General features: G+C 42.5%; 1 protein-coding gene across 1 annotated transcript in view; it reads left to right on the top strand.

Annotated features, from left to right (window-relative positions):
* The window catches only part of Rad50 (RAD50 double strand break repair protein), a 60,487-nt gene that overhangs the window by 26,891 nt on the left and 13,452 nt on the right, over positions 1-20,144 (top strand). Inside the window, exons 17-21 of the mRNA XM_051168038.1 lie at positions 2,452-2,562; positions 4,034-4,126; positions 4,209-4,322; positions 10,284-10,411; positions 12,976-13,200. Coding sequence (XP_051023995.1) covers positions 2,452-2,562; positions 4,034-4,126; positions 4,209-4,322; positions 10,284-10,411; positions 12,976-13,200 — 671 coding nt within the window. The remainder of the gene's footprint in view (positions 1-2,451; positions 2,563-4,033; positions 4,127-4,208; positions 4,323-10,283; positions 10,412-12,975; positions 13,201-20,144) is intronic.

Raw genomic sequence — 20,144 nt, 5'->3', positions numbered from 1 at the left:
AAAGAATCAAGTATCGGCCAAAAACAATTTTAGGGTTAGAAATTCCTGTTTTCCTTGCATTATAACCTAGAATCAATGCACAGAAATGTTGAGAATTTCCTGCCATGCCCTGGTCATTAAAGATTTAATTTAAGATGACTTTCATCAGTGGTCAGGTTTCTAAAATTCATCACAATCTGAGAAATGCAATAACAGGAATGAAAATAGAAAGTATGAAGGTTGGCATGAGTACCTCCATCTTAAGTCACCCATTTGCTGGTCCTTGGATTTAAGATCAAGTCAAGAACACAGATATGTTCTGTGTCTTTCTTTTCTTATGACTTGGGTTTCCATTAAGAACCCAGCCTGTTACTGTTTCTTCTTGTGCAGTCTCAGATGGCCCACCTGCATGTGGGTTTCAGTCTCACGATGCTATCTTACATATATTGCTTGTGGGTTTTGAGTTTAAAACCTGTTTATTCTGAAGAGTCACACTATCAGCTCCTGAGTCTGTCTGGTCAGTTTGCTGTTCAAATCAATAAAGTTGCTGTAGTTAAGGAAAAAAAAAATGAAGCGTCTGGCTAGGTATGCATTTCATGTTACTAGAAGTGGTCCATTGATGGCTACAAAACTGTGTATTCTTGTCCCCAAGCTTTGCATCCATGGCAGACACCCATGTGTTCGCACTGTTTCCAGTCCATCCCTCATGTTATGTCAGACCACCTGCCAGTACAGTGAGCAGGTGTGGAGATGCCACAGGCGCTGAAATGCACCTGCTGGCTTTAGCTCAGTAAATCAAAGAAAGGTCCTCATTCAGTAAACACTACACAAGTTACCCAATCTATTTAGCAGTAATTGCTACAAATGTTCCTTTATTTCTTAAATAATTTTGGATTAAGTAATTTGGGTTTATAATAAAATAATACCTTGACAAGTTATAATGGTTTTTACTTAAAATATTGTCTCTCAGCCCTATATAACAAGTCTATTATCCCTTTTTGTAACAAAGAAACTGGAGTTTCAGGATGTCCCATGGTTGCCCAAAGGAAGCAAAAAATTGATTCTCAAGAAAGATCTTCTGACAGAGAGGCATTTGGCTTTCCACCACACCATGAGAAAACCCCAGTGCTGAAGTCACAAATGAATGTCTGTGTCTACCCGTAACCTTTGTAGGTTCAGAACATATTACAAGATTTCAAGGTTCATTGTTTTAAACTGTAGTTATCATGTGCATGTGTATAATAGCAGTGTTAAAAGGGACCTCTGAATAGTTTAATAGTTTACCATTTGAAAGTCCTCTTCCAGAATAAGTGTGGGTACACAACCATCAGTCAGTATGCTGTTATTACCATGAAAATAACTGCTTAGCTAACATGTGAAAAAGAATGTTAGAGGCTGGAGAGATAACTTAGTGGTTAAGAGCACTGGCTCCTCTTCCAGAGGACCCAAGTTCAATTCCCAGCACCTACGTGGCAGCTCACAACTATCTGGAACACGAGTTCCAGGGGATCCAACACCTTCACAGACATAAATGCAGGTAAAACATGAAATAAAAATAAACGATAAATTGAGTTGAATAACCCTGTCTAGTCTTTGAGCATGTGGAGCTGACATAGGCCCTTGTTGAACTCTTGAAAATCCATGCAAGAAGGTCTAAGGCTTTGTGGCTGGGTCAGTGTCCCGATCCTTCCATTGGAAGTCTTGCCTGATTACAGGAGATGGCTGGGTCAGGCTCCATATCTGCTTAACTAGGTCACCCTCACAGGTTCCAGGGAGTGTCCATTGCCCTAGTTTCTAGAGATTGCCTTCCCAGTTCCAGCTGTCTCTTCCAGGACTCTCTCCTTCATTCTCCCCACACCTGATCCCTTCTGTTCCCATCCTCACCTGCTTCTCCATCCAGCCGTCCTCGTGTCCTGTCCTCATCCCCATCTCCAATCCTTGATGTCTACTCTAGTTCCCCTTCTCAGTGTCAGTCAAGCATCCCTCCCTGAGCCCTCCTGTTACTTAGCTTCCTTGGGTCTGTGGATTGTAGCATCCTGTACTTTACAGCTAATATCTACTTCGTGTACTTTTATGATCTTGAACAAGTTAATTGTTTGTGCCTGTTTGCCTCTGAAATGTTTATAAAAATATTGGTGCCATCTTCATGACCCTGTTAAGATGAAATAAGTATTAAAGCCTGACACCAAGACATGTTTTATTTATTTATTTATTTATTTATTTTTCAGTTTTTTGAGACAGGGTTTTTCTGTGTAGCCTTGGCTGCCCTGGACTCACTTTGTAGACCAGGTTGGCCTTGTACTCACAGAGATCCGCCTGCCTCTGCCTCCCGAGTGCTGGGATTAAAGGCGTGTGCCACCACTGTCTGGCAGGGACATGTTTTATTAAGGCTTTGGAGCCTGGCATCTGAAATAAGATAATGGAGTGTTATGTGACTGGTCTGGTTTTGTGTATGTGTGTGTGTGTGTTTAGGATGCTAAAGAGCAAATACACCCTTTGGAGTCAACACTGGAAAAATTCCAGCAGGAAAAAGAAGAATTAATCCACAGAAAAAATACAAGTAACAAAACAGCTCAGGATAAAGTAAGTTCTTGTTTATGTGTTTTACTTACCCAATGTCTGTGTTAAACATTCATAGCACTATTATTTCTCATAAATTAATAACTTGTAAGATAAAGAGTATCTTCAGGTTTGTGATACTACTTTCCTTTTTTTTTTTCAGTGCTGAACATTGACCTAGGGCCTTGTGAATGCTAGAGTAGCACTCTTATCTCCACACTACACCCTCAGCCCTTGTGACAGCACCTGAGTGCATGTGGCATCCCCCTGAGTATTCACGTGTGCGTGTCCAATGCGTGTGTACACAGACAAGAGCTGGAGAGCTAGAGCTCCTCCTGTGTTGCTCTCCAGCTTCTCTTGTTGAGGCAGAGCCCTCACTGGAGTTGCCTGGTGAGCTTCCAGGGTCCTCCTGTCTCCTCATTGCTGAGGCTACAGGCACACATGACCGTGCCCAGCTTTGTTTTTTTTAAACATGGCTGCTGGGAATCTGAATCAGGTCCTAAGGTTAGCATAGCAAGTGAGCTATGATAAAATTTTGATGATGAGTCAAAATTAAGTTTTAATTTAATCTTGAATAAACATTAAAATTAAAAACTTAAAACTTTAAAAATAAATTTTTGCTTCTTGAGCTAAGACAGAAGAATTGAGACTAGGTATTCAAAAAACAAAAAAATGAAACTAATCCTTTCCCATTGATAAGAGATTATCTGACATAAATTTGATTGTGTTGGAACATGGAACATTTAGTTTCAGTGTTCTTTTTAAAAGCAGTGTTTTCCCCTTTGAGAATTTTATATATCATATAATGTATTTTGACCACATCACCTTCTCCCTCCTCCACCCGTTCCCGTTCCCCCTTCACTCTTCACGTCCTTCTTTTCTTCTCATTCTAACCCACCAAGCCCAGTTTGGACCAGTCATGTGCTGATGGCCGTGGAGCCATCCACTAGGGTATAGTTGACCTACCAGGGGCCACATCCTTAACGAACAACTCTCAGCTTCTGGTTTCTAACTTCTAAACCAGTGTTTCATTATGCTCTCTCACTGATGCCCTAGTCTCATCCTGGTGATTTAAAAGATTACTTGTTTGCTTGCTTACTTGTTTGTTTGTCTTGTTTTTGTTTTCCAAGGCATGGTTTCTCTGTATAACAAGAACCGTGGCTGTCCTGGAACTCTCTCTGTAGATCTAACTGGCTTCCAACTCACAGAGACCACCTGCCTCTGCCTCCCAAGTGCTTGGATTACTGGTGTGCTCCACCGCCACCTAGCCATTGTTTGTGTTCTTGAGGCAGACTCTCACTATGTAGCTCTGGCTGCCCTGGCACTTGATGTGTAGACCAGGCTAGCCTTGAAGTCGTGGTGATCCTCCTGTTTCAGCCTGCCTCCCAAGTACGAAGATTATAAGCATATACTACCATGTTCAGCTCATTTAATGTAAATTTTTGATTTTGGTTTTGTGTTGTTGTGTATAAATTTAATAAATGTTTTTCCACAGATCAATGATATCAAAGAGAAAGTTAAAAATATTTATGGTTACATGAAAGACATAGAGAATTATATTCAAGATGGAAAAGATGACTATAAGAAGGTAATTTAATACAAAATTATCATTTGTTTGTTTGTTTTTATTTTATACACTTAATGATTTTTTTCTCTCTTTTTTTCTTTAGCAAAAAGAAACTGAACTTAATAAAGTTGTAATTCAACTAAATGAATGTGACAAACACAAAGAAAAGATAAATAAAGAAATGGGAACCATGAGGCAAGATATTGACACACAAAAGGTAGGGCTCTCTGCTCATGGCACCATGGCACTATTTCTATAGGGCTCTCTGCTCATGGCGCCATGGCACTATTTCTATAGGGCTCTCTGCTCATGGCGCCACAGCATTATTTCTATAGGGCTCTCTGCTCATGGCACTGTGGCACTATTTCTATAGGGCTCTCTGCTCATGGCGCCACAGCACTATTTCTATAGGGCTCTCTGCTCATGGCACTGTGGCACTATTTCTATAGGGCTCTCTGCTCATGGCGCCACGGCACTATTTCTATAGGGCTCTCTGCTCATGGCACTGTGGCACTATTTCTATAGGGCTCTCTGCTCATGGCGCCACAGCACTATTTCTATAGGGCTCTCTGCTCATGGCACTGTGGCACTATTTCTATAGGGCTCTCTGCTCATGGCGCCACAGCACTATTTCTATAGGGCTCTCTGCTCATGGCACTGTGGCACTATTTCTATAGGGCTCTCTGCTCATGGCGCCACAGCACTATTTCTATAGGGCTCTCTGCTCATGGCACTGTGGCACTATTTCTATAGGGCTCTCTGCTCATGGCGCCACAGCACTATTTCTATAGGGCTCTCTGCTCATGGCGCCATGGCACTATTTCTATAGGGCTCTCTGCTCATGGCGCCACGGCACTATTTCTATAGGGCTCTCTGCTCATGGCGCCACGGCACTATTTCTATAGGGCTCTCTGCTCATGGCGCCATGGCACTATTTCTATAGGGCTCTCTGCTCATGGCGCCATGGCACTATTTCTATAGGGCTCTCTGCTCATGGCGCCATGGCACTATTTCTATAGCACATTTTATTATAATAGTAGTTAGAATGGATGGAAATGCAAACAGATGAAAATAATGCGCTTTTTAAAAAATTCCTTTTATTTTATGTGCATTGTAGTCTTTCTGCTGTGTGTGTGTCTGTATGAGAGTGTCGGATCCCTGGAACTGGAATTACAGTTATGAGCCACCATGTGGTTGATGGGAACTGAACCAGAGTCCTCTGGAAGAGCAGTCAGTGCTCTTAACTGCTAAGCCATCTCTCCAGCCCCTCTTCTTTATTTTTCATTTTTATTTTTTTATTTTGGTTTTTTAAGACAGGTTTCTCGTTGTAACAGAGCCCTGGCTGTCCTGGACTTGCTTTGTAGACCAGGCTGGCCTTGAACTTACAGAGATCATCGGTCTGTCCATGCCTCCCAAGTGCTGGGGTTTAAGATGGTGTCACCACACCCAGCCCTCCGAAGGCAGAGGCAAGTAGATCTCTGCATTTGGGTCAGCCTGATACTATATCCTGAGTTCTAGGCCAGCTAAAGCTATACGTGATATCCCATCTAAAAGGAAAGAAAGCTTAAAGCTAAAGATTTTTTTAAAAAATAAAAGTATCTCCCTCCTCCTACTCCCAGTCTTCTTCCTGGATCTTGTTACTATTAGATTCTTGCTTGATCTTGGAGTGTTTTGTTTCTCTGTCAGCAGATACACAGACAGGTAAGTGTAGGTTTATGTGTTCATGTTTTATATATACAAATTTATATATGTATCTTGCATTTATATTATTCTCTATCTTTTCGGTTAGTGTATTTTGATCTTACATATTAACTCAAAGGCTTTTAAAATTTTTAGGCAGGTCTCATTATGAAGTAGGCACAGGACTAAGTTCCGTGTTTTTGTTTGTTTGTTTGTTTTTTGAGACAGGGTTTCTCTGTGTAGCCTTGGCTGTCCTGGACTCACTTTGTAGACTAGGCTGCCTTGGATTCACAGAGATCCACCAGTCTCTGCCTCCTGAGTTCTGGGATTAAAGGCACATGCCACCATACCTGGCTCCAATGTATTCTTAAAAGTCATCTATAAGGAAAATGTAATTTTAAGTCATTTTGGAGTTGGTATGTGTATCATTTTCTTTATTAAGAAAAGTAATTTCTACAGTATAATTAAAGTTAGATTGAGACAGTTATCCTTTCCTGACATTGGACCCATGCCTTTAATCTCAGCAGAGGCAGTTGGATTTCTAGGCCAGCCTCGTCTACAGAGCAAGTTCCAGGACAGTGGGTGCTACTCAGAGAAACTCTGTCTCAAAAAACTAAAAAAGTTAAATAGTACATTGAGATGTTATTTTCAACATGCCTTAAATGGCAAGCATGGTAATTAGTATTTTTGAAACAAAATCTTTTTTCTCTTCTTACTGTCTTTTGTTTGTTTGGTTGGCTTGGTTTTTCAAGACGGAGTCTCTCTGTGTCCTGGAACTCAAACTGTAGATTAGGCTGTCTTTTACCTCACAAAGACTGGCCTGCCTCTGCCTGCTCAGTGCTGGGATTAAAGGTGTGAGCCACCACTGCCTGACTTGTTCCTGTTGTCTTAGGTCAGATTTGCTGTTTGCTTTAATTACTTTGTTGTACATGATAGTTAAATTTTCTTTGAAGTTTTGGGGATATCATTTATGGGTAAAACACTTAGCCTTTGAGGATTAGCCAGATCAGCTTTCTACTGGGTATGTGGTTGTAGCACCAAGAATTTTTTTTTACTGTTTCTTTGAGACAGGGTCTCAGTCCAGGCTAACCTGTAACTAGTTGGGTTGCTGAGGACCTTGAACTCCTGACCCTCCTGTCTTCACTTCCCAAGTTCTGGGATTACTGACATGTAAAACCACGCCTAGGCATTTCATATGTGGAATATCAATATAGGAATAATCTGCCAGACCTAGTACATGTTTCTGGAATGTCTGTTTGCAGAGTGAGCAGGCACCTTCCAATTGGCTGGGAACCTGGATAGGACAGAAAAGGAGAGAAAAGGATTTCTTTCATGTCTCTTGAGCTAAAAGCATTTTTTAAAAAGATTTATTTTGTGTGTGTGTGTGTGTGTGTGTGTGTGTGTGTGTGTGTGTGTGTGTGTGTGTGTACATGAGAATGTACATGCCTGCAGGGACCAGGAAGAGGACATCAGATTCCCTAGAACTGGAGTGAGCTAACCAACATGGTGTCAGGAACCAAACGCCATCCTCTGCAAGAATAGCAAGGGCTCTGTTAGACCATCTCTCCAGCCCTGTGGCACATGCTCCTTTTGCTCTTGGGCTGGAGATGTAGCACAGTTGGGGTACTTACCTAGCATGCAGGATGCCTTGAAGTGATCACTAGCGCTGCATAAACTGTGCGTGTGTTGCACATGTAATCCCAACACTAGAGTGGTAGACGCAGGAAGAAAAAAGATTCCAGGACTTGGACCAGTAACCCTCGGTTTCTCAGGCCGAGCTGAGCTGTGTTTCTGGCACCCTGGGGTTGCTGAGTTTATAGACCACTCACTCATCATGAGCTTCCCTGCCTTCTGTATTGTCTGAGTCAACTGTTCTAATGAATCCCCCTCACATGTCTGTTGGCCCTTTCTCTCTGGAAGTCAGAAGTGGTGAGCTGTACGCATTCCTCTGTCAGCTGAGCTCTGAGGCTGGAAACTCATGTGTTACATGTTTAAGTCTTGTTAAGTTTTATCCTCAAGAAGTAGTTTGAAATCTAATCTGCCTCCCTTCTTTAGGTAAAGGAAGGAGTATATCCGAAGGAAAGTAGAGGTGATCTGACATAAGAATTGTAATAAAAGCCGGGCGTGGTGGCGCACGCCTTTAATCCCAGCACTTGGGAGGCAGAGGCAGGCGGATCGTTGTGAGTTCGAGGCCAGTCTGGTCTACAAAGTGAGTCCAGGATGTCCAAGGCTACACAGAGAAACCCTGTCTCGGAAAACCCAAAAAAAAAAAAAAAAAAAGAATTGTAATACGCTCTCCCCATTTTGTCAGGTTTCTAGTGCAGTACAAAACAACACAGGTGAAAGCCAAGTGTAATGGTACACATAGGCAGAGACAGGCTGTGCCTACTGCTTACTGGGGAGTTCCAGTGTCACCGAGAGACCATGCCTCAAAAACAAAAATACTGAAGCAGACCATGAGGAGTGGTACTCAAGGTTGTAGTGGTGGCCACACACATACATGTGCCCAAACCATCAGAGAAACAATACTGGTGAACTTCTAACCTGTCCTTTTCCTTTCATTATCTTATTCTTTTTATTTTGTGAGCAGTAGTTAGAATTCCCACTGCTTACAATACAAATGAAAATTGGACCCCAAAGCTTTTTATAACCAATCACTAAGCCAAACACTGTCCTGACTCATTTAACCTTCGCAGTGGGTGGCATTATCACCATATTCCATGCAAACTGAGACTTAGAGAATTTAAGTTAGTTTGCCTGTTAAAAATTGAGAACATTGTAATCTGAACCTTGATATGCCTGACTCCAAAGCCATGGCCTTTTACCTACTGCGCTTTCAAACTAAAGTAACAATAGAAGCTAACCTAAGAAGTCCCTGTCTTTCTGATGACTGTGTGTGGTCAGATTAGGGATGTTGCATAAGAGTCAGTCCTACAAAACAAAAAAACAAAACAACAACAAAAAAAGAGTCAGTCCTACCCTACAGTGTGGCAGCATTTTATACTAAAGAGCCCTTTTGTGTAGTCAAAGTCAGCTCAAATGTTAGATCACACTAGATTAAAGCAACCTTTCCATATTCCTAATGATGAAAAGCAGTAAACTAGGTTCTCCACAGCGAGGCTTCAGAGAGCACAGTTGCCTACAATGGATCTTGGGTTGCCTCAGCCATATAACCATGCCACTTTGGCTACCGTTAGCTGTTTATAATAATGCCTTTCATGAATCTGCACAAAGGTAGCCTTAACTTTTTTCTTTCTTCATCATAGTCTCACTGTGTATCTCTGGATGACCTGGAACTCACTGTGTAGACCAGGCTGGCCTTGAACTAACAGAGATTCTCCTGCCTCTGGTAAAGGGATGTGCCACCTCATTCAGCTTTACCATCTTTCTTGATAATTTTATAAAAATCTGAAAATAGTGGTTCTTGAGAACACAGTTGGATATAACCCTTTAGCACCACCCAGAACCTTCACTGCTGGAAGCAAGGTGTTGTCAAAATTCTGCTCTCCCTCCTGCTCCCACAGCATTGAATTTCTGCAAAAATTCCCCTTACATTTCTGTGTCACCTCTAAACTGCCCCTTAATATTTGTCTCTTGTAATTCGCTGTAATCACCAAGGAAACTACCAACTTTGTTGTAGCTTTTGTATTGTTTATCACGCTTGCCAAGTGGATTCAGTGTCTTTTTTGTTTTCTGTCTGTGGCTTTTGTTTTGAGACAGGGTATCTCTGTAACAGCTCTGGCTGTCCTGAAACTCACATTGCCTTTTCAGCCTGAAGGCAGAAATTGTATCTGATGTACTCTAAAGTATCTAATAGTCTGGGCCCAGAAGAGACGAGGGAATAAAGTAGGGGAAGACTTCTGTTTGCATTGATTTTGCAATTTGTTAAAAATTTGTTTTTAACTAACACCATAAGAGCATCAATATTATACATGTTAATGGAGTCTTCTGCTCTTCAGATCAGCAGGCTATGTAGCAGAGGTCCTGGGAAAGATGATCTCTACTAGGTTGTAGATATTAAATGTAATATCTGGGTCCAGAGTGGTGATAAAACACCTTTAATCCCAGCAGGCTGAGGCAGGCAGAGCTCTCTGTGCTCCAAGGCCAGCCAGGGCTTCACAGCAAGACCATGTCTTAAAAATATATAATAATTTAAAAATAATATCTGGTTAATTTTTCCACTTTAGATAATTGTTTCATATGTATATAAAATGATCACATTTAATGACCTTTTACAAATACATCAATGTTTTATAAGTAAGAGAGTACACAAAAATACATGCTCTACTCATTTATTAAGAGGCTTATCCCCTGCCAAAGAAGCAACCTTATGTGAAGGTCATGAAGGAGCAGTGCAAGCTGCTCTGTCCTTCCTCCCCTCGGGTCCCACTGGCTGAATCTCCCTCTGGTCAGTTTACACAGTTGTAAGGAAGGCAGTCTCCTTATGCCTGTCGGTAGCTTGTTTATTTTTGTTATCTAATACAATATTCATGTCTAGATACAGGAAAGGTGGTTACAGGATAACCTTACGCTAAGAAAAAGGAGAGAAGAACTAAAAGAAGTTGAAGAAGAAAGAAAACAACATTTGAAGGAGATGGGACAAATGCAAGTTTTACAAATGAAAAAGTATGTTTTAGTAAATACCATATGTTGTTTATTTTTGAGGCTTCCTTGAGCAGACTGGCCTGGCTCCAAACTCATGGTGCTCCTGTCTCCATCACTGTGGGCGGGAATTACAGGCTTGGTCACCGAATTCAACGTAAAATAGTGTTTTATTTCAATGAAGGTTGATCTGAGTCACAGCACCAGATAATTGAAAAGCCAGAATGAGCTAATTGCAAGACGAAGTTATAGTATATAAATGCAGGTTTATTGGGAGCATCTCTCAGCTGCCATGCAAGGGGAGGGATGGGGTAGGGGGGTTGGGGGTGCGGGACGGGACGGGGAGGGATGGGGTTGGGGGGTACGGGGCGGGGCGGGACTTGCAGATAGAAAACAGAAAGAAAGAGGAGAAGGAAAGACACAGAAAGAGGAGGGATTATGTAGTGTAGGGGAAGGGAAGCTCAGGGTAGGGGTGGGGTATGCCAGCCATGCCCACCAGCAGGTAGCAACCAAGGATATCTAAAACCAAATAAAGGTCCTTATTATTATAAAAGAACCAGGAGCTGGAGAGCTGGCTCAATAGTAAGAGCACTGGCTGCTCTTCCAGAGGACCCAGATTGGATTCCTAGCACCCAGTTGTACAATAGAGTGCCCTCCCAGATCCTTCCCCACCCCCAGCTTTTTATTTATTTATTTATTTATTTATTTATTTATTTATTTATTTATTTATGTTTTGGTTTTTTTCAAGACAAGTTCTCTGTGTAACCTTGGATGTCTAGATTTCAAAAAGCCTGCTTCCTGAGTGCTGGGATTAAAGGAGTGCACCACCACTGCCCAGCTTGTTTGTTTTGTTATTGAGACAGCATTTCTCTATGTCGCCCTGGCTGTCCCTGGGACTTGCTTTTGCTTTGTAGACCTGACTGATCTTGAACTCAGAAATCTATCTTCCTCTGCCTTCCAAGTGATAGGATTAAAGGCATTCTTTCTCTTTCAAAAAATAAAAGCCACACACATACACACAATTAACTCAGAACAAAAAGACCAGTAAGACCAAAAAACAAAAAACAAAAAGCCCACAAAAAACTATGGAAGCTGGGTAGCACATGCATTTAATTCAGGCAGATCTCTGTGAGTTCAAGACCAGTCTGATCTGCATAGAAAGACCCTATTCTCAAAACAACAAAAACCATGGAGTTCATTTGGATTGGCCAACTCCTTCTGAGCCTGGGGCCTGCCCTGCAGTATGGTTGATGCCCAGCCACACTGCACTGACTTTCCCTTTGCCTGCAGGTATCAGTCACAAAAGCTTCTTGGTTACCGAGTAGAACCTGGTGTCTAACTTCCCTTCTCAGTGCTGGGACCTCATCGCAAGTCAGAATTTTTTTTAACTTATTTTATGAGTATTTTGCCTATATGTATATGTGTGCTCCATATTCAAGTAGTGCATGAAGAGGCGAGAAGACAGTGTTGGATCCTCTGGAATTGGCTTTAGGTGATTGTGAGCCACCATGTGGGGTTCTGGGAATTGAACCAGGGTCCTCTGGAAGAGCAGCCTGTGCTCTTAACTGCTGAGTTTCCAGCCCAAACCACATTTAAACAACAACAACAACAAAATTACTTCTATGATTAATAAGATTTAGCTCTTTTTAAAGACAGGGTCTCACTGGGTAGCCTCTGCCTCCCAAGTGCTGTGATTAAAGGTGTGTGCCACAACACCTGGCCAAGCATATCTGCTCCATAACAAACCTGTCACTACTAGAAAAAAGCAGAAGTATCAACCAAATGAATAATCAGGACAACTATGTGACAGTGCCACGAGCTCGTGAGCAATACACAGCACATACAGGGTACTTAATAAGTGGCTAATAGAGCCAGGCGTGGTGGGAGGCAGAGGCAGGCGGATCTCTCTAAGTTCGAGGCCAGCCTGATCTACAAAGCAAGTCCAGGCCAACCAAGGCTACACAGAGAAACTCTATCTCAAAAAAAAAACCTAAGTAAATAAATATAAAAGTAAAAAATAAGTGGTTGATAAATAAAAATTTAAGACATATATTACATCTGTATAATCTGCTAGAGTACCAGAAGTTTTTGAGTATTTACCACCTTTTGGTCAGAATTGTGATTTTTAGACTTTTTGTAATAGAGACCAAATTTTTTTAATGAATTTTACTGTAGAAAATAATTTGACACTGACATTTGTAGATAAAGCTGATTGAAACCTGTTATCAGGTGTCTTCTCGCTCTTGGCAGTTGTTGCATCCTTAGTTGTGAAGCAGAGTGTGTGACTTTGTCTCGTGAGTCCCCAGCAGTCCTTTACATGGTCAGCATCTAAACGCCAGGGCCTCTCACGGAGCTCATGTGTTGTCAGGGTTCTTATTTGGTGCACAGAAATTATCTGCTCAGCTGCTCAGAACCTTAAATACTGCAGAAGTTTGGGAGGAAGAGAATTAGCTCAGATGTCTTGGAAACAAGGAGAACCTCTGTTGTGTGCTCGTCCCTGAGGAGAGTGGCAGCACTCTAAAGGGACTTTCTGCTTAGGTTGCTGAAAGCTAAACAGTGGTCCTCACTAATCATTTCCCCTTTTCTAGTGAACATCAGAAATTGGAAGAGAACATAGACACTCTAAAAAGAAACCACAGTTTGGCATTGGGGCGTCAGAAAGGCTATGAAGAAGAAATTCTTCACTTTAAAAAGGAGCTCCGAGAACCTCAGTTTCGGGATGCTGAAGAAAAGTACAGAGAGATGATGATCGTCATGAGAACCACAGAGCTGGTGAACAAGGACCTGGACATCTACTACAAGACACTCGACCAGTAAGTGCCTCACTGCTCGGTGCTCACTGCGGCGGTAGCAGCCGGCACACTGTGGCCATCTTTTTCCCATTTTTGTCTTTTCAGTATATGAGAATTCTTATATACCGTGGAATGAAAAATTCTTATGTATGAGTGTGTGCTTACATTGTAAAGCATATCTGCCCTAACCAGTCCAAGAACTCTACTGTTAAACGCTGGCTGGCGCATCCACTTAAATGCTCTCTCATCTTAGCCTTCAGCCATCTCTTCACCCTATTACAGTAACGAAGATGTTTGCTTTCTCTGCTCTTAAAAACTGGGTTTAAGTCATGTGTGTTGTGTTCAGCTTTGAGAGTGGCATCACATTTCAGGTGCTCTTCAGGACTTGCTGCTTTGGCTTTTCTGTTTTGCTTTGGCTGTAGTTCATCCATGCTCTCATGTACAGGATTCTGCCATGAATCCCTGTGTCCCATTCTCCTGTGCTTGTACTCCTAACACAAACCTTGCTGTGGATACTCTTTGGGCATCTTCTAACAGAGATAGAAGAAAGCTGTATTTGTGGCAGTGGGTTGTGGGATATCCCTGATTTTACAGAATACTGGATTGTTTCTTAAAATGGTTTTACTAGCCTGATATGGTAGCTCAGTGTGTCCCAGCTATGGTCCCAGCATGTAAGAGGCTGAAACAGGTGAATTATTGTGCATTTAATACCATGGGGTTAAAGTGGGAAACAACTGTGGCCTTTGTGTACAGTCCTCTGATTCTTTTTTAGTATCTATTTATTTTGAGACTAAAGCATTTTTGTAGTTGAGCCTTTAATCCCAGCATTCAAGAGGCTGAGGCAGGTGAATCTCTGAGTTTGAGGCCAGCACGGTCTACAAAGTTGCGTTTCAAGACAGCCAGGGCTACACAGAGAAACCCTGTCTCAAACTCACAGAGATCCACTTGCCTCTGCCTCTCGAGTGCTAGGATTAAAGGCGTGCACACCCAGCTGAGAAACCCTGTCTGAAACTCCCTTTCCCTCCCAAAAAATCAGAATAATATTTTTAAATTACTGATTTATTAACATATCAATCCTATCTATTAATGGAGTCAGTATATTTCCACACATGTGTGCAGTATGCGCTGATGGGATCTCACCAGCCCCTTCTCTAGTGATGAGTGTTTTATTTCACAATTTGGGGGGACAGGGGCAGCGGAGGATCTCACCATGTAGCCCTGGGTAGCCTGCAGCTTTGAGATATAGACCAGACTGGCCTCCAACTCAGAGATCTCCCTGCCTCTGCCTCCCAAGCCTGGCATTGAATGCATGTGCCACCATCATCAATCTTTCCAGGACATTTTTAAAGCTTTGTCTATGAGGGAACATGTAAATATTTGTCTTTCTGCTGCTGTCTTTGGTTTGTTGACTTCCTTTGGAAAATAGATACCTGGAAGTAGAATAGCTGGGTAGTATGGTAAGCCTATTTCTTGGAGTTTTAATATGTTTTAAACTTCAAAAAAATGTATTGCTTTTGTATGTTTGTAAGAGGGGTGTGTGTGTTTGTGTGTGTGTGTGTGTGTGTACTTAAATACCATGGCACCCCTGCAGAGGTCAGAGAACAACTTTGTGGAGTTGGTACCCAACTATCTGCATGGGTTCCTGTGATTGAGTTCAGGTCATCAAGCTTACACAAGTGCGGGATCCACTGAGCTATCTTTCTACCTTTAATTCTTGGTTTTTGCTTCCTTGTTTGAGTTAGGGTCTAAACTGTATAGTCTAGGCTGACTGTAGACTCACAGAAATCTGCCTGCTTCTGCCTCTGGAGTACCTGCTGGAATTAAAGGTGTGAGCCACCATTCCAGTTGTGTTTGTTTTGAAGAATTTTCAGGCTGATTTCCGGAGTATATGAGAGTTCCTTCTCATACATCTTAGCCAGCATTTTGTTTTACTGTAGTCATTCTAACTGAGTGAGATGGTTTCTCATAATACGAATGGTGTGTATTTCACTGATGGCAAATGATAGCTGTGTTTTTGTGTTTGCTGCCCATTTGAATTTTGAGAGGTACCTGTGTAGCTCATTTGTCCTTTCTTTAATTTATAGGACCACTCGATTTTTGTTGTTTGTTTGTTGGAAACAGGGTTTCTCTCTGTAGCCTTGGGTGTCTTAGAGCTCACTATGTAGACCCAACTGGCCTCAATCTCAGATATCTGCCTGCCTCTGCCTCCTAAATGCTGAGATTAAAGCCATGTGCTGCCATGGTTCAGTAGACCACTCATTTTTTAAAGTTTCATAGTGTTCTGGATGTTTACCCAGCCAAATGAGTAGGCAACATATTCTTCCCATTCTGTATTCTCTTTACTCTCTTGATTGTTTTCTTTGCTGGGCAGAGCTTTTTAATTTGATGTAATTTTCTCTGCTTTTGTTTTTTGTTCCCCATACTTTTAGGCTCTTGTCTCCCCCAAAACAAACTCTCGCCTACTGCAGAGTTGCCCAGTGCTCCCTTGTCCAGTTTGAGTTTCATTGTTAAACATTACCCATGTTGATTTTTGTGTGTATTTTCATACTCTGATTCCCAGCCTTCCGTGTACAATTTACAGCAGAGACTGTCCTCTGCCCGCTGTCTGTTGTTAGCACCTTCCTTGAGGCCAGGTAACAGTGGGGACATGCTTACATTCCTACACTCTGCCTTGCTCCATTCATCTGGTATCTGTTTCTCTGTCGGTGCCGTGCTGCTCTGATGCAGTAGCTTTTAGACCATTCTGTGGTAATGTGATAACCTTCTCTGTTGTCCCTCTTGTCCAAGAGTGCTTTGACTATTTGGGTTTTGTCTGCTTGCTTCCTTGTTTTATGGGTCCATATGAATCAAGGACTTTTCCCCTATTTATCTGAAGGATGTCATTGGTACTGTGATATGGATTGCACAGAATTTGTAGGCCAGTTTGGGTAGCAAGGGGACAGTTCAATAGTACTTTACTCCCGTTTCATAAATTTGGACACAGACCATCTTTCCACTTTTTTGTGTTCCCTTTGAGTTCTGTCATTTGTGTTTTACAGGTTTTGGTTTTTTTTGTTTTTTTTTTTTTTTTTTTTTTTTTGGTAGTGGTCTTTCTCTTCCTTATTTAAATATATTCCCAGATTTTTGTTTCTATAGCTATTGTAAATGAGGTTGTTTTTATATAGTTTGTCACTGGTATGTGGAAATACTGATGTTTGTGTGTAGATATTTGTGATGATTAGTTTTGTGTTCTTTGTTTTTCAGGACAAGGTTTCTCTGTGTAACCTTGGCTGTCCTGGACTCACTTTATAGACCAGGCTGGCCTTGAACTCACAGAGATCCACCTGCCTCTGCCTCTCTACTGATGGTTAATCTTGTCAACCTGAATACAGCCTCGAATTTTGGAAACTGGGTGTGGTGGCTCATGCCTTTAATCCCAGCATTTGGAAGCAGTCACATCTCTGAGTTTGAGGCCAGCCTGGTATACATTGTGAGTCCCAGGACAGCCAAGAATATATAGACTGTACATTTTATAGACTAGGGTAGCCTTGAACTCACAGAGATCTGCCTGCCTCTGCCTCCTGGGTACTAGGATTAAAGGTGTGCACCACCACACCAGGCGGTTTTGTTTTAAAAGAAGCACCTAAGAGGTGCCCAAGAGGTTGTTCAGTTGCTAAGGTGCTTATCATGCAAGCATGAGGATCTGAGTTCAGATCCCTAGACCCCACATAAAAAGCTGGGCACAATAATAGTATGTGCCTTTAGTTTCAGCATTAGGAGGAGGGACATAGGGAAGATCCCTGGGGCTTGCTAACTGCCAGTCTAGCAGAGTCAGTGAGCTCCAAGTTCAGGGAAAGACCTGTTTCCAGGATAAAGTGGACCATCATAGAGGAAAACACCCAGTATCGACCTTTGGTCTCTACACAGGCACAGGTGCATGCACACAAAGCTCATAGATAAGTAAGCTCCTAGACCAGTGTGTCTGTGAGGGATTTCTAGAGGCAGTTGGGTCGTCAAGGCTCTTTCTCAAAGCATTGGTTTAGTCAGCACAAAATGTGAAGCCAAGGTGGTGGTGCGCCCCTGACTCCCAGCACTCGAGGTGGAGGCAGGAGAATCCACTCCAGCTACATAGTGAGTTTAAAGCCACTCTTGGCTTCAAAAGACATAGACTCAAAGGTGTTTTGAGGAGGTATTTGGGAAATGGTGGAACTCCTGGGAGCCAAGGCCCGCGTGAAGGAAGTGGGTCACTGAGGGCATACCTCCGAAGACAGTTCCTGGCTCTGATCTCCTCTCATTACCTTTCTTTGCTGCCTGACTGCCATGAAGTGAATAGCTAACTTCTTCATGTCCTTCCTCTTGTTTATGCCTTGCCATGGAGGCAGCTGATAAGTGAAACTCAGCAAAAATAAATCATCCTCCCTTCGTTGTTTATCTCAGGGAGTTGATCGCCACAAAAAACTTACTGAACAATCTTGTTTGCCACAACTCTGATAGGAATTTAGTTAAGGTCTTGAAACAAATTACTAGAGAGCCCTTGTCTGCTTCCCTGAGTAGTTCTCTGCCCTCCCAGTGACTTCCTATGTGTCTGTAGGGGGTGCTCTGCTCTTCCTGTTTTGTTTTAGTTCTTTAAGAACAGATGCTGTGGGTCTGGCAGTCTTAGCACTAACTTGGTTGTGCAGGGAGGAATGGGATCCCACTGGCAAGGTGTTGAAACAGTTCAGGACACATTGTCAATCAGGAGCTACAATATGGAATACAGTCAAAGATACCATATGGAAAAGTGAAACTGGGAATTACACAGCGGGGTCGACTTTCTCTAAAAGTTGACAAGTTTGATCTTCACAAGGCCTGCCAAACCTGTAACACAAGCTAAAAGTACTGTCTCTGGGTATAGAGACCCACAACCAAGCATTAGGTGGAGCTTGGGGAATCCTGCAGAAGAGGGGAGGACGGATTGTAGAAGCCAGAGGGGTCAGAGACACAAGAAAACCCACAGACTCAACTAACCTGGGCCCATAGAGGGGCTCACAGAGACTGACCCGCCAACCATGGAGCCTGACCTCGGCCCTCTGTACATATGTACAGGTGTGCAGCTTGGTCTTCTTGTGGGACCCTAACAATAGGGGCGGGGGGGGGGTGCTGTCTCTGACTCGGCTGCCTGCTTTGGGAGCCTTTCTTCCTACTGGATTGCCTCTCTAGCCTTAATATGAGGGGTGGTGCCTGGTCTTACTGTAGCTTGCTATGCCATGGCTGTTTGATATCCATGGGAGCCCTGCTTTTTTCTGAAGAGAGGGAGGAGGAGTAGATTGGTGGTGGGGACAAGGAACTGGGCGAAAAGGAGGAAAGGGAAGCTGAAGAAAAAATTACTATCCCTGTTATATTAGGTAATTATTTTCCACAAGCTTCTGTTTCCTCTTCTATAAAATGGAAATAAAAAAAAAATCTATACTCACATTCACTACAGAGATAGTTAAAGACAATTTAAAATGAATCTAGCTTCCTCTGCTGTGTTCCTTTCTCCCTTCCTCTTTTCTTCCTCTCTCCTTGTTCATTTGTTTGGTTTTTGATATAGGGTTTTACTCACTGTACCCAGTCTGGCCTAGACCATCCACTGTGTAACCCAGGCTGGCCTGGACCATCCATTGTGTAGCCCAGGCTGGTCTGGACCTTCCAGTGTGTAACCCAGGCTGGCCTGGACCTTCCACTGTGTAGCCCAGGCTGCCCTGGATTTTGTATTAGTCTTCCTCCCTGGGCCTCCCAAGTGCTAGGATTCTTGTCTGTGCCATTCCTGGCTCCTGGCTCCAGTCTTGAAGTTCCTAAACTCTTTCTTCCCTACTCACTTTAAAAAAACAAGCAAGCAAACCAAAAAACAAAAACCTAACTCTGGAAATATGGTTTCTGTTGCTCTTATCTAAATATTCTTCAAGATTAAATGTCTCAAAGTTGGGAGCTTTACAGAGGAAACACTAAGTTCTGTACTTACTATATTAGTCGTAACCAAATTAGTTTGTCCATCTGTAAAGACAGGGTATCATGTACTGTGTTTATTTGTGAGGCTAAGCAGCCTGCCCAGGATTACCTAAGTAACTAGCAGAGGTAGACTTCAGAAGCAGGGCTTTCTATTTGTGTGTGCTAAACAGCTACTATGGTAGCCCTTGTTAAACCTTTGAAGGAAGCCCGGCTTGGAGGCGCATGCCTTTAATCCCAGTACTCAGGGAGGTAGACACAGGCTACTGTCTATGAATTCATGGACAGCCTGGTCTACAGAACAAGTTCCAGGACAGCCAAGGTTAGACAGAGAAACCCTGTCTCCAAAAATCAACCAAACAAACCAACCAAACAAAAACCTTTAAAGGAAAAGCCTGTACTCACCTATTTTGTACTTATAGACATGTTTATATTATATAAATGTGGCCTAAGTCAACTTTCTAATAGACCAATTTTTCACTTATTTTATAACTCCGCTGATAGATAAAATGAAATACAAAATTAACATTTATATTAAGATTTTTGATTGCTGACATGTTTGACACTGTTCTAATAAAGTGTATACAAATATAGAAGCAAATTATGGAAAAAGCAGCTGGGTGTGGTACATACACGGTTAATCTCAGCACTTGGGAGACAGAGAAGTAGATTTTTGTGAGTTCAAGTTGGCCTGATCTACATAGTGAGTTCTAGGATAGCCAAAGCTATGTATATAAGACTGAGGAGGAAGCGGAGGCCTGGCCTCTTCCAGGGATGAGGTGATAAGAGGGAACTAACGAGGTATGTACAGTGGGGAGAGGGCCGTGACCATGCCAGGTGCAGAGAATGCAGCAGCCCCAGGAGCAGGAGACAGGCTGAGTGTGCTGTGCTGAGCAGCCGTGGTGAAAGAGCATGCCTTCTGAGTGCAGATGAGAAGGTACAAGGCCATCGAGAAAAGACCAGCCTGGTGCCCAAAGAGATGGCGGGAGAAGACTTGGGTGTAGCCATGAAATTGAGCA

The sequence above is a fragment of the Acomys russatus genome, chromosome 25, assembly GCF_903995435.1.
Source record: "Acomys russatus chromosome 25, mAcoRus1.1, whole genome shotgun sequence".
Taxonomy (NCBI): domain Eukaryota; kingdom Metazoa; phylum Chordata; class Mammalia; order Rodentia; family Muridae; genus Acomys; species Acomys russatus.
The sequence above is the reverse complement of the archived record's forward strand: the minus strand, read 5'-3'. Positions and strand labels throughout refer to the sequence as shown.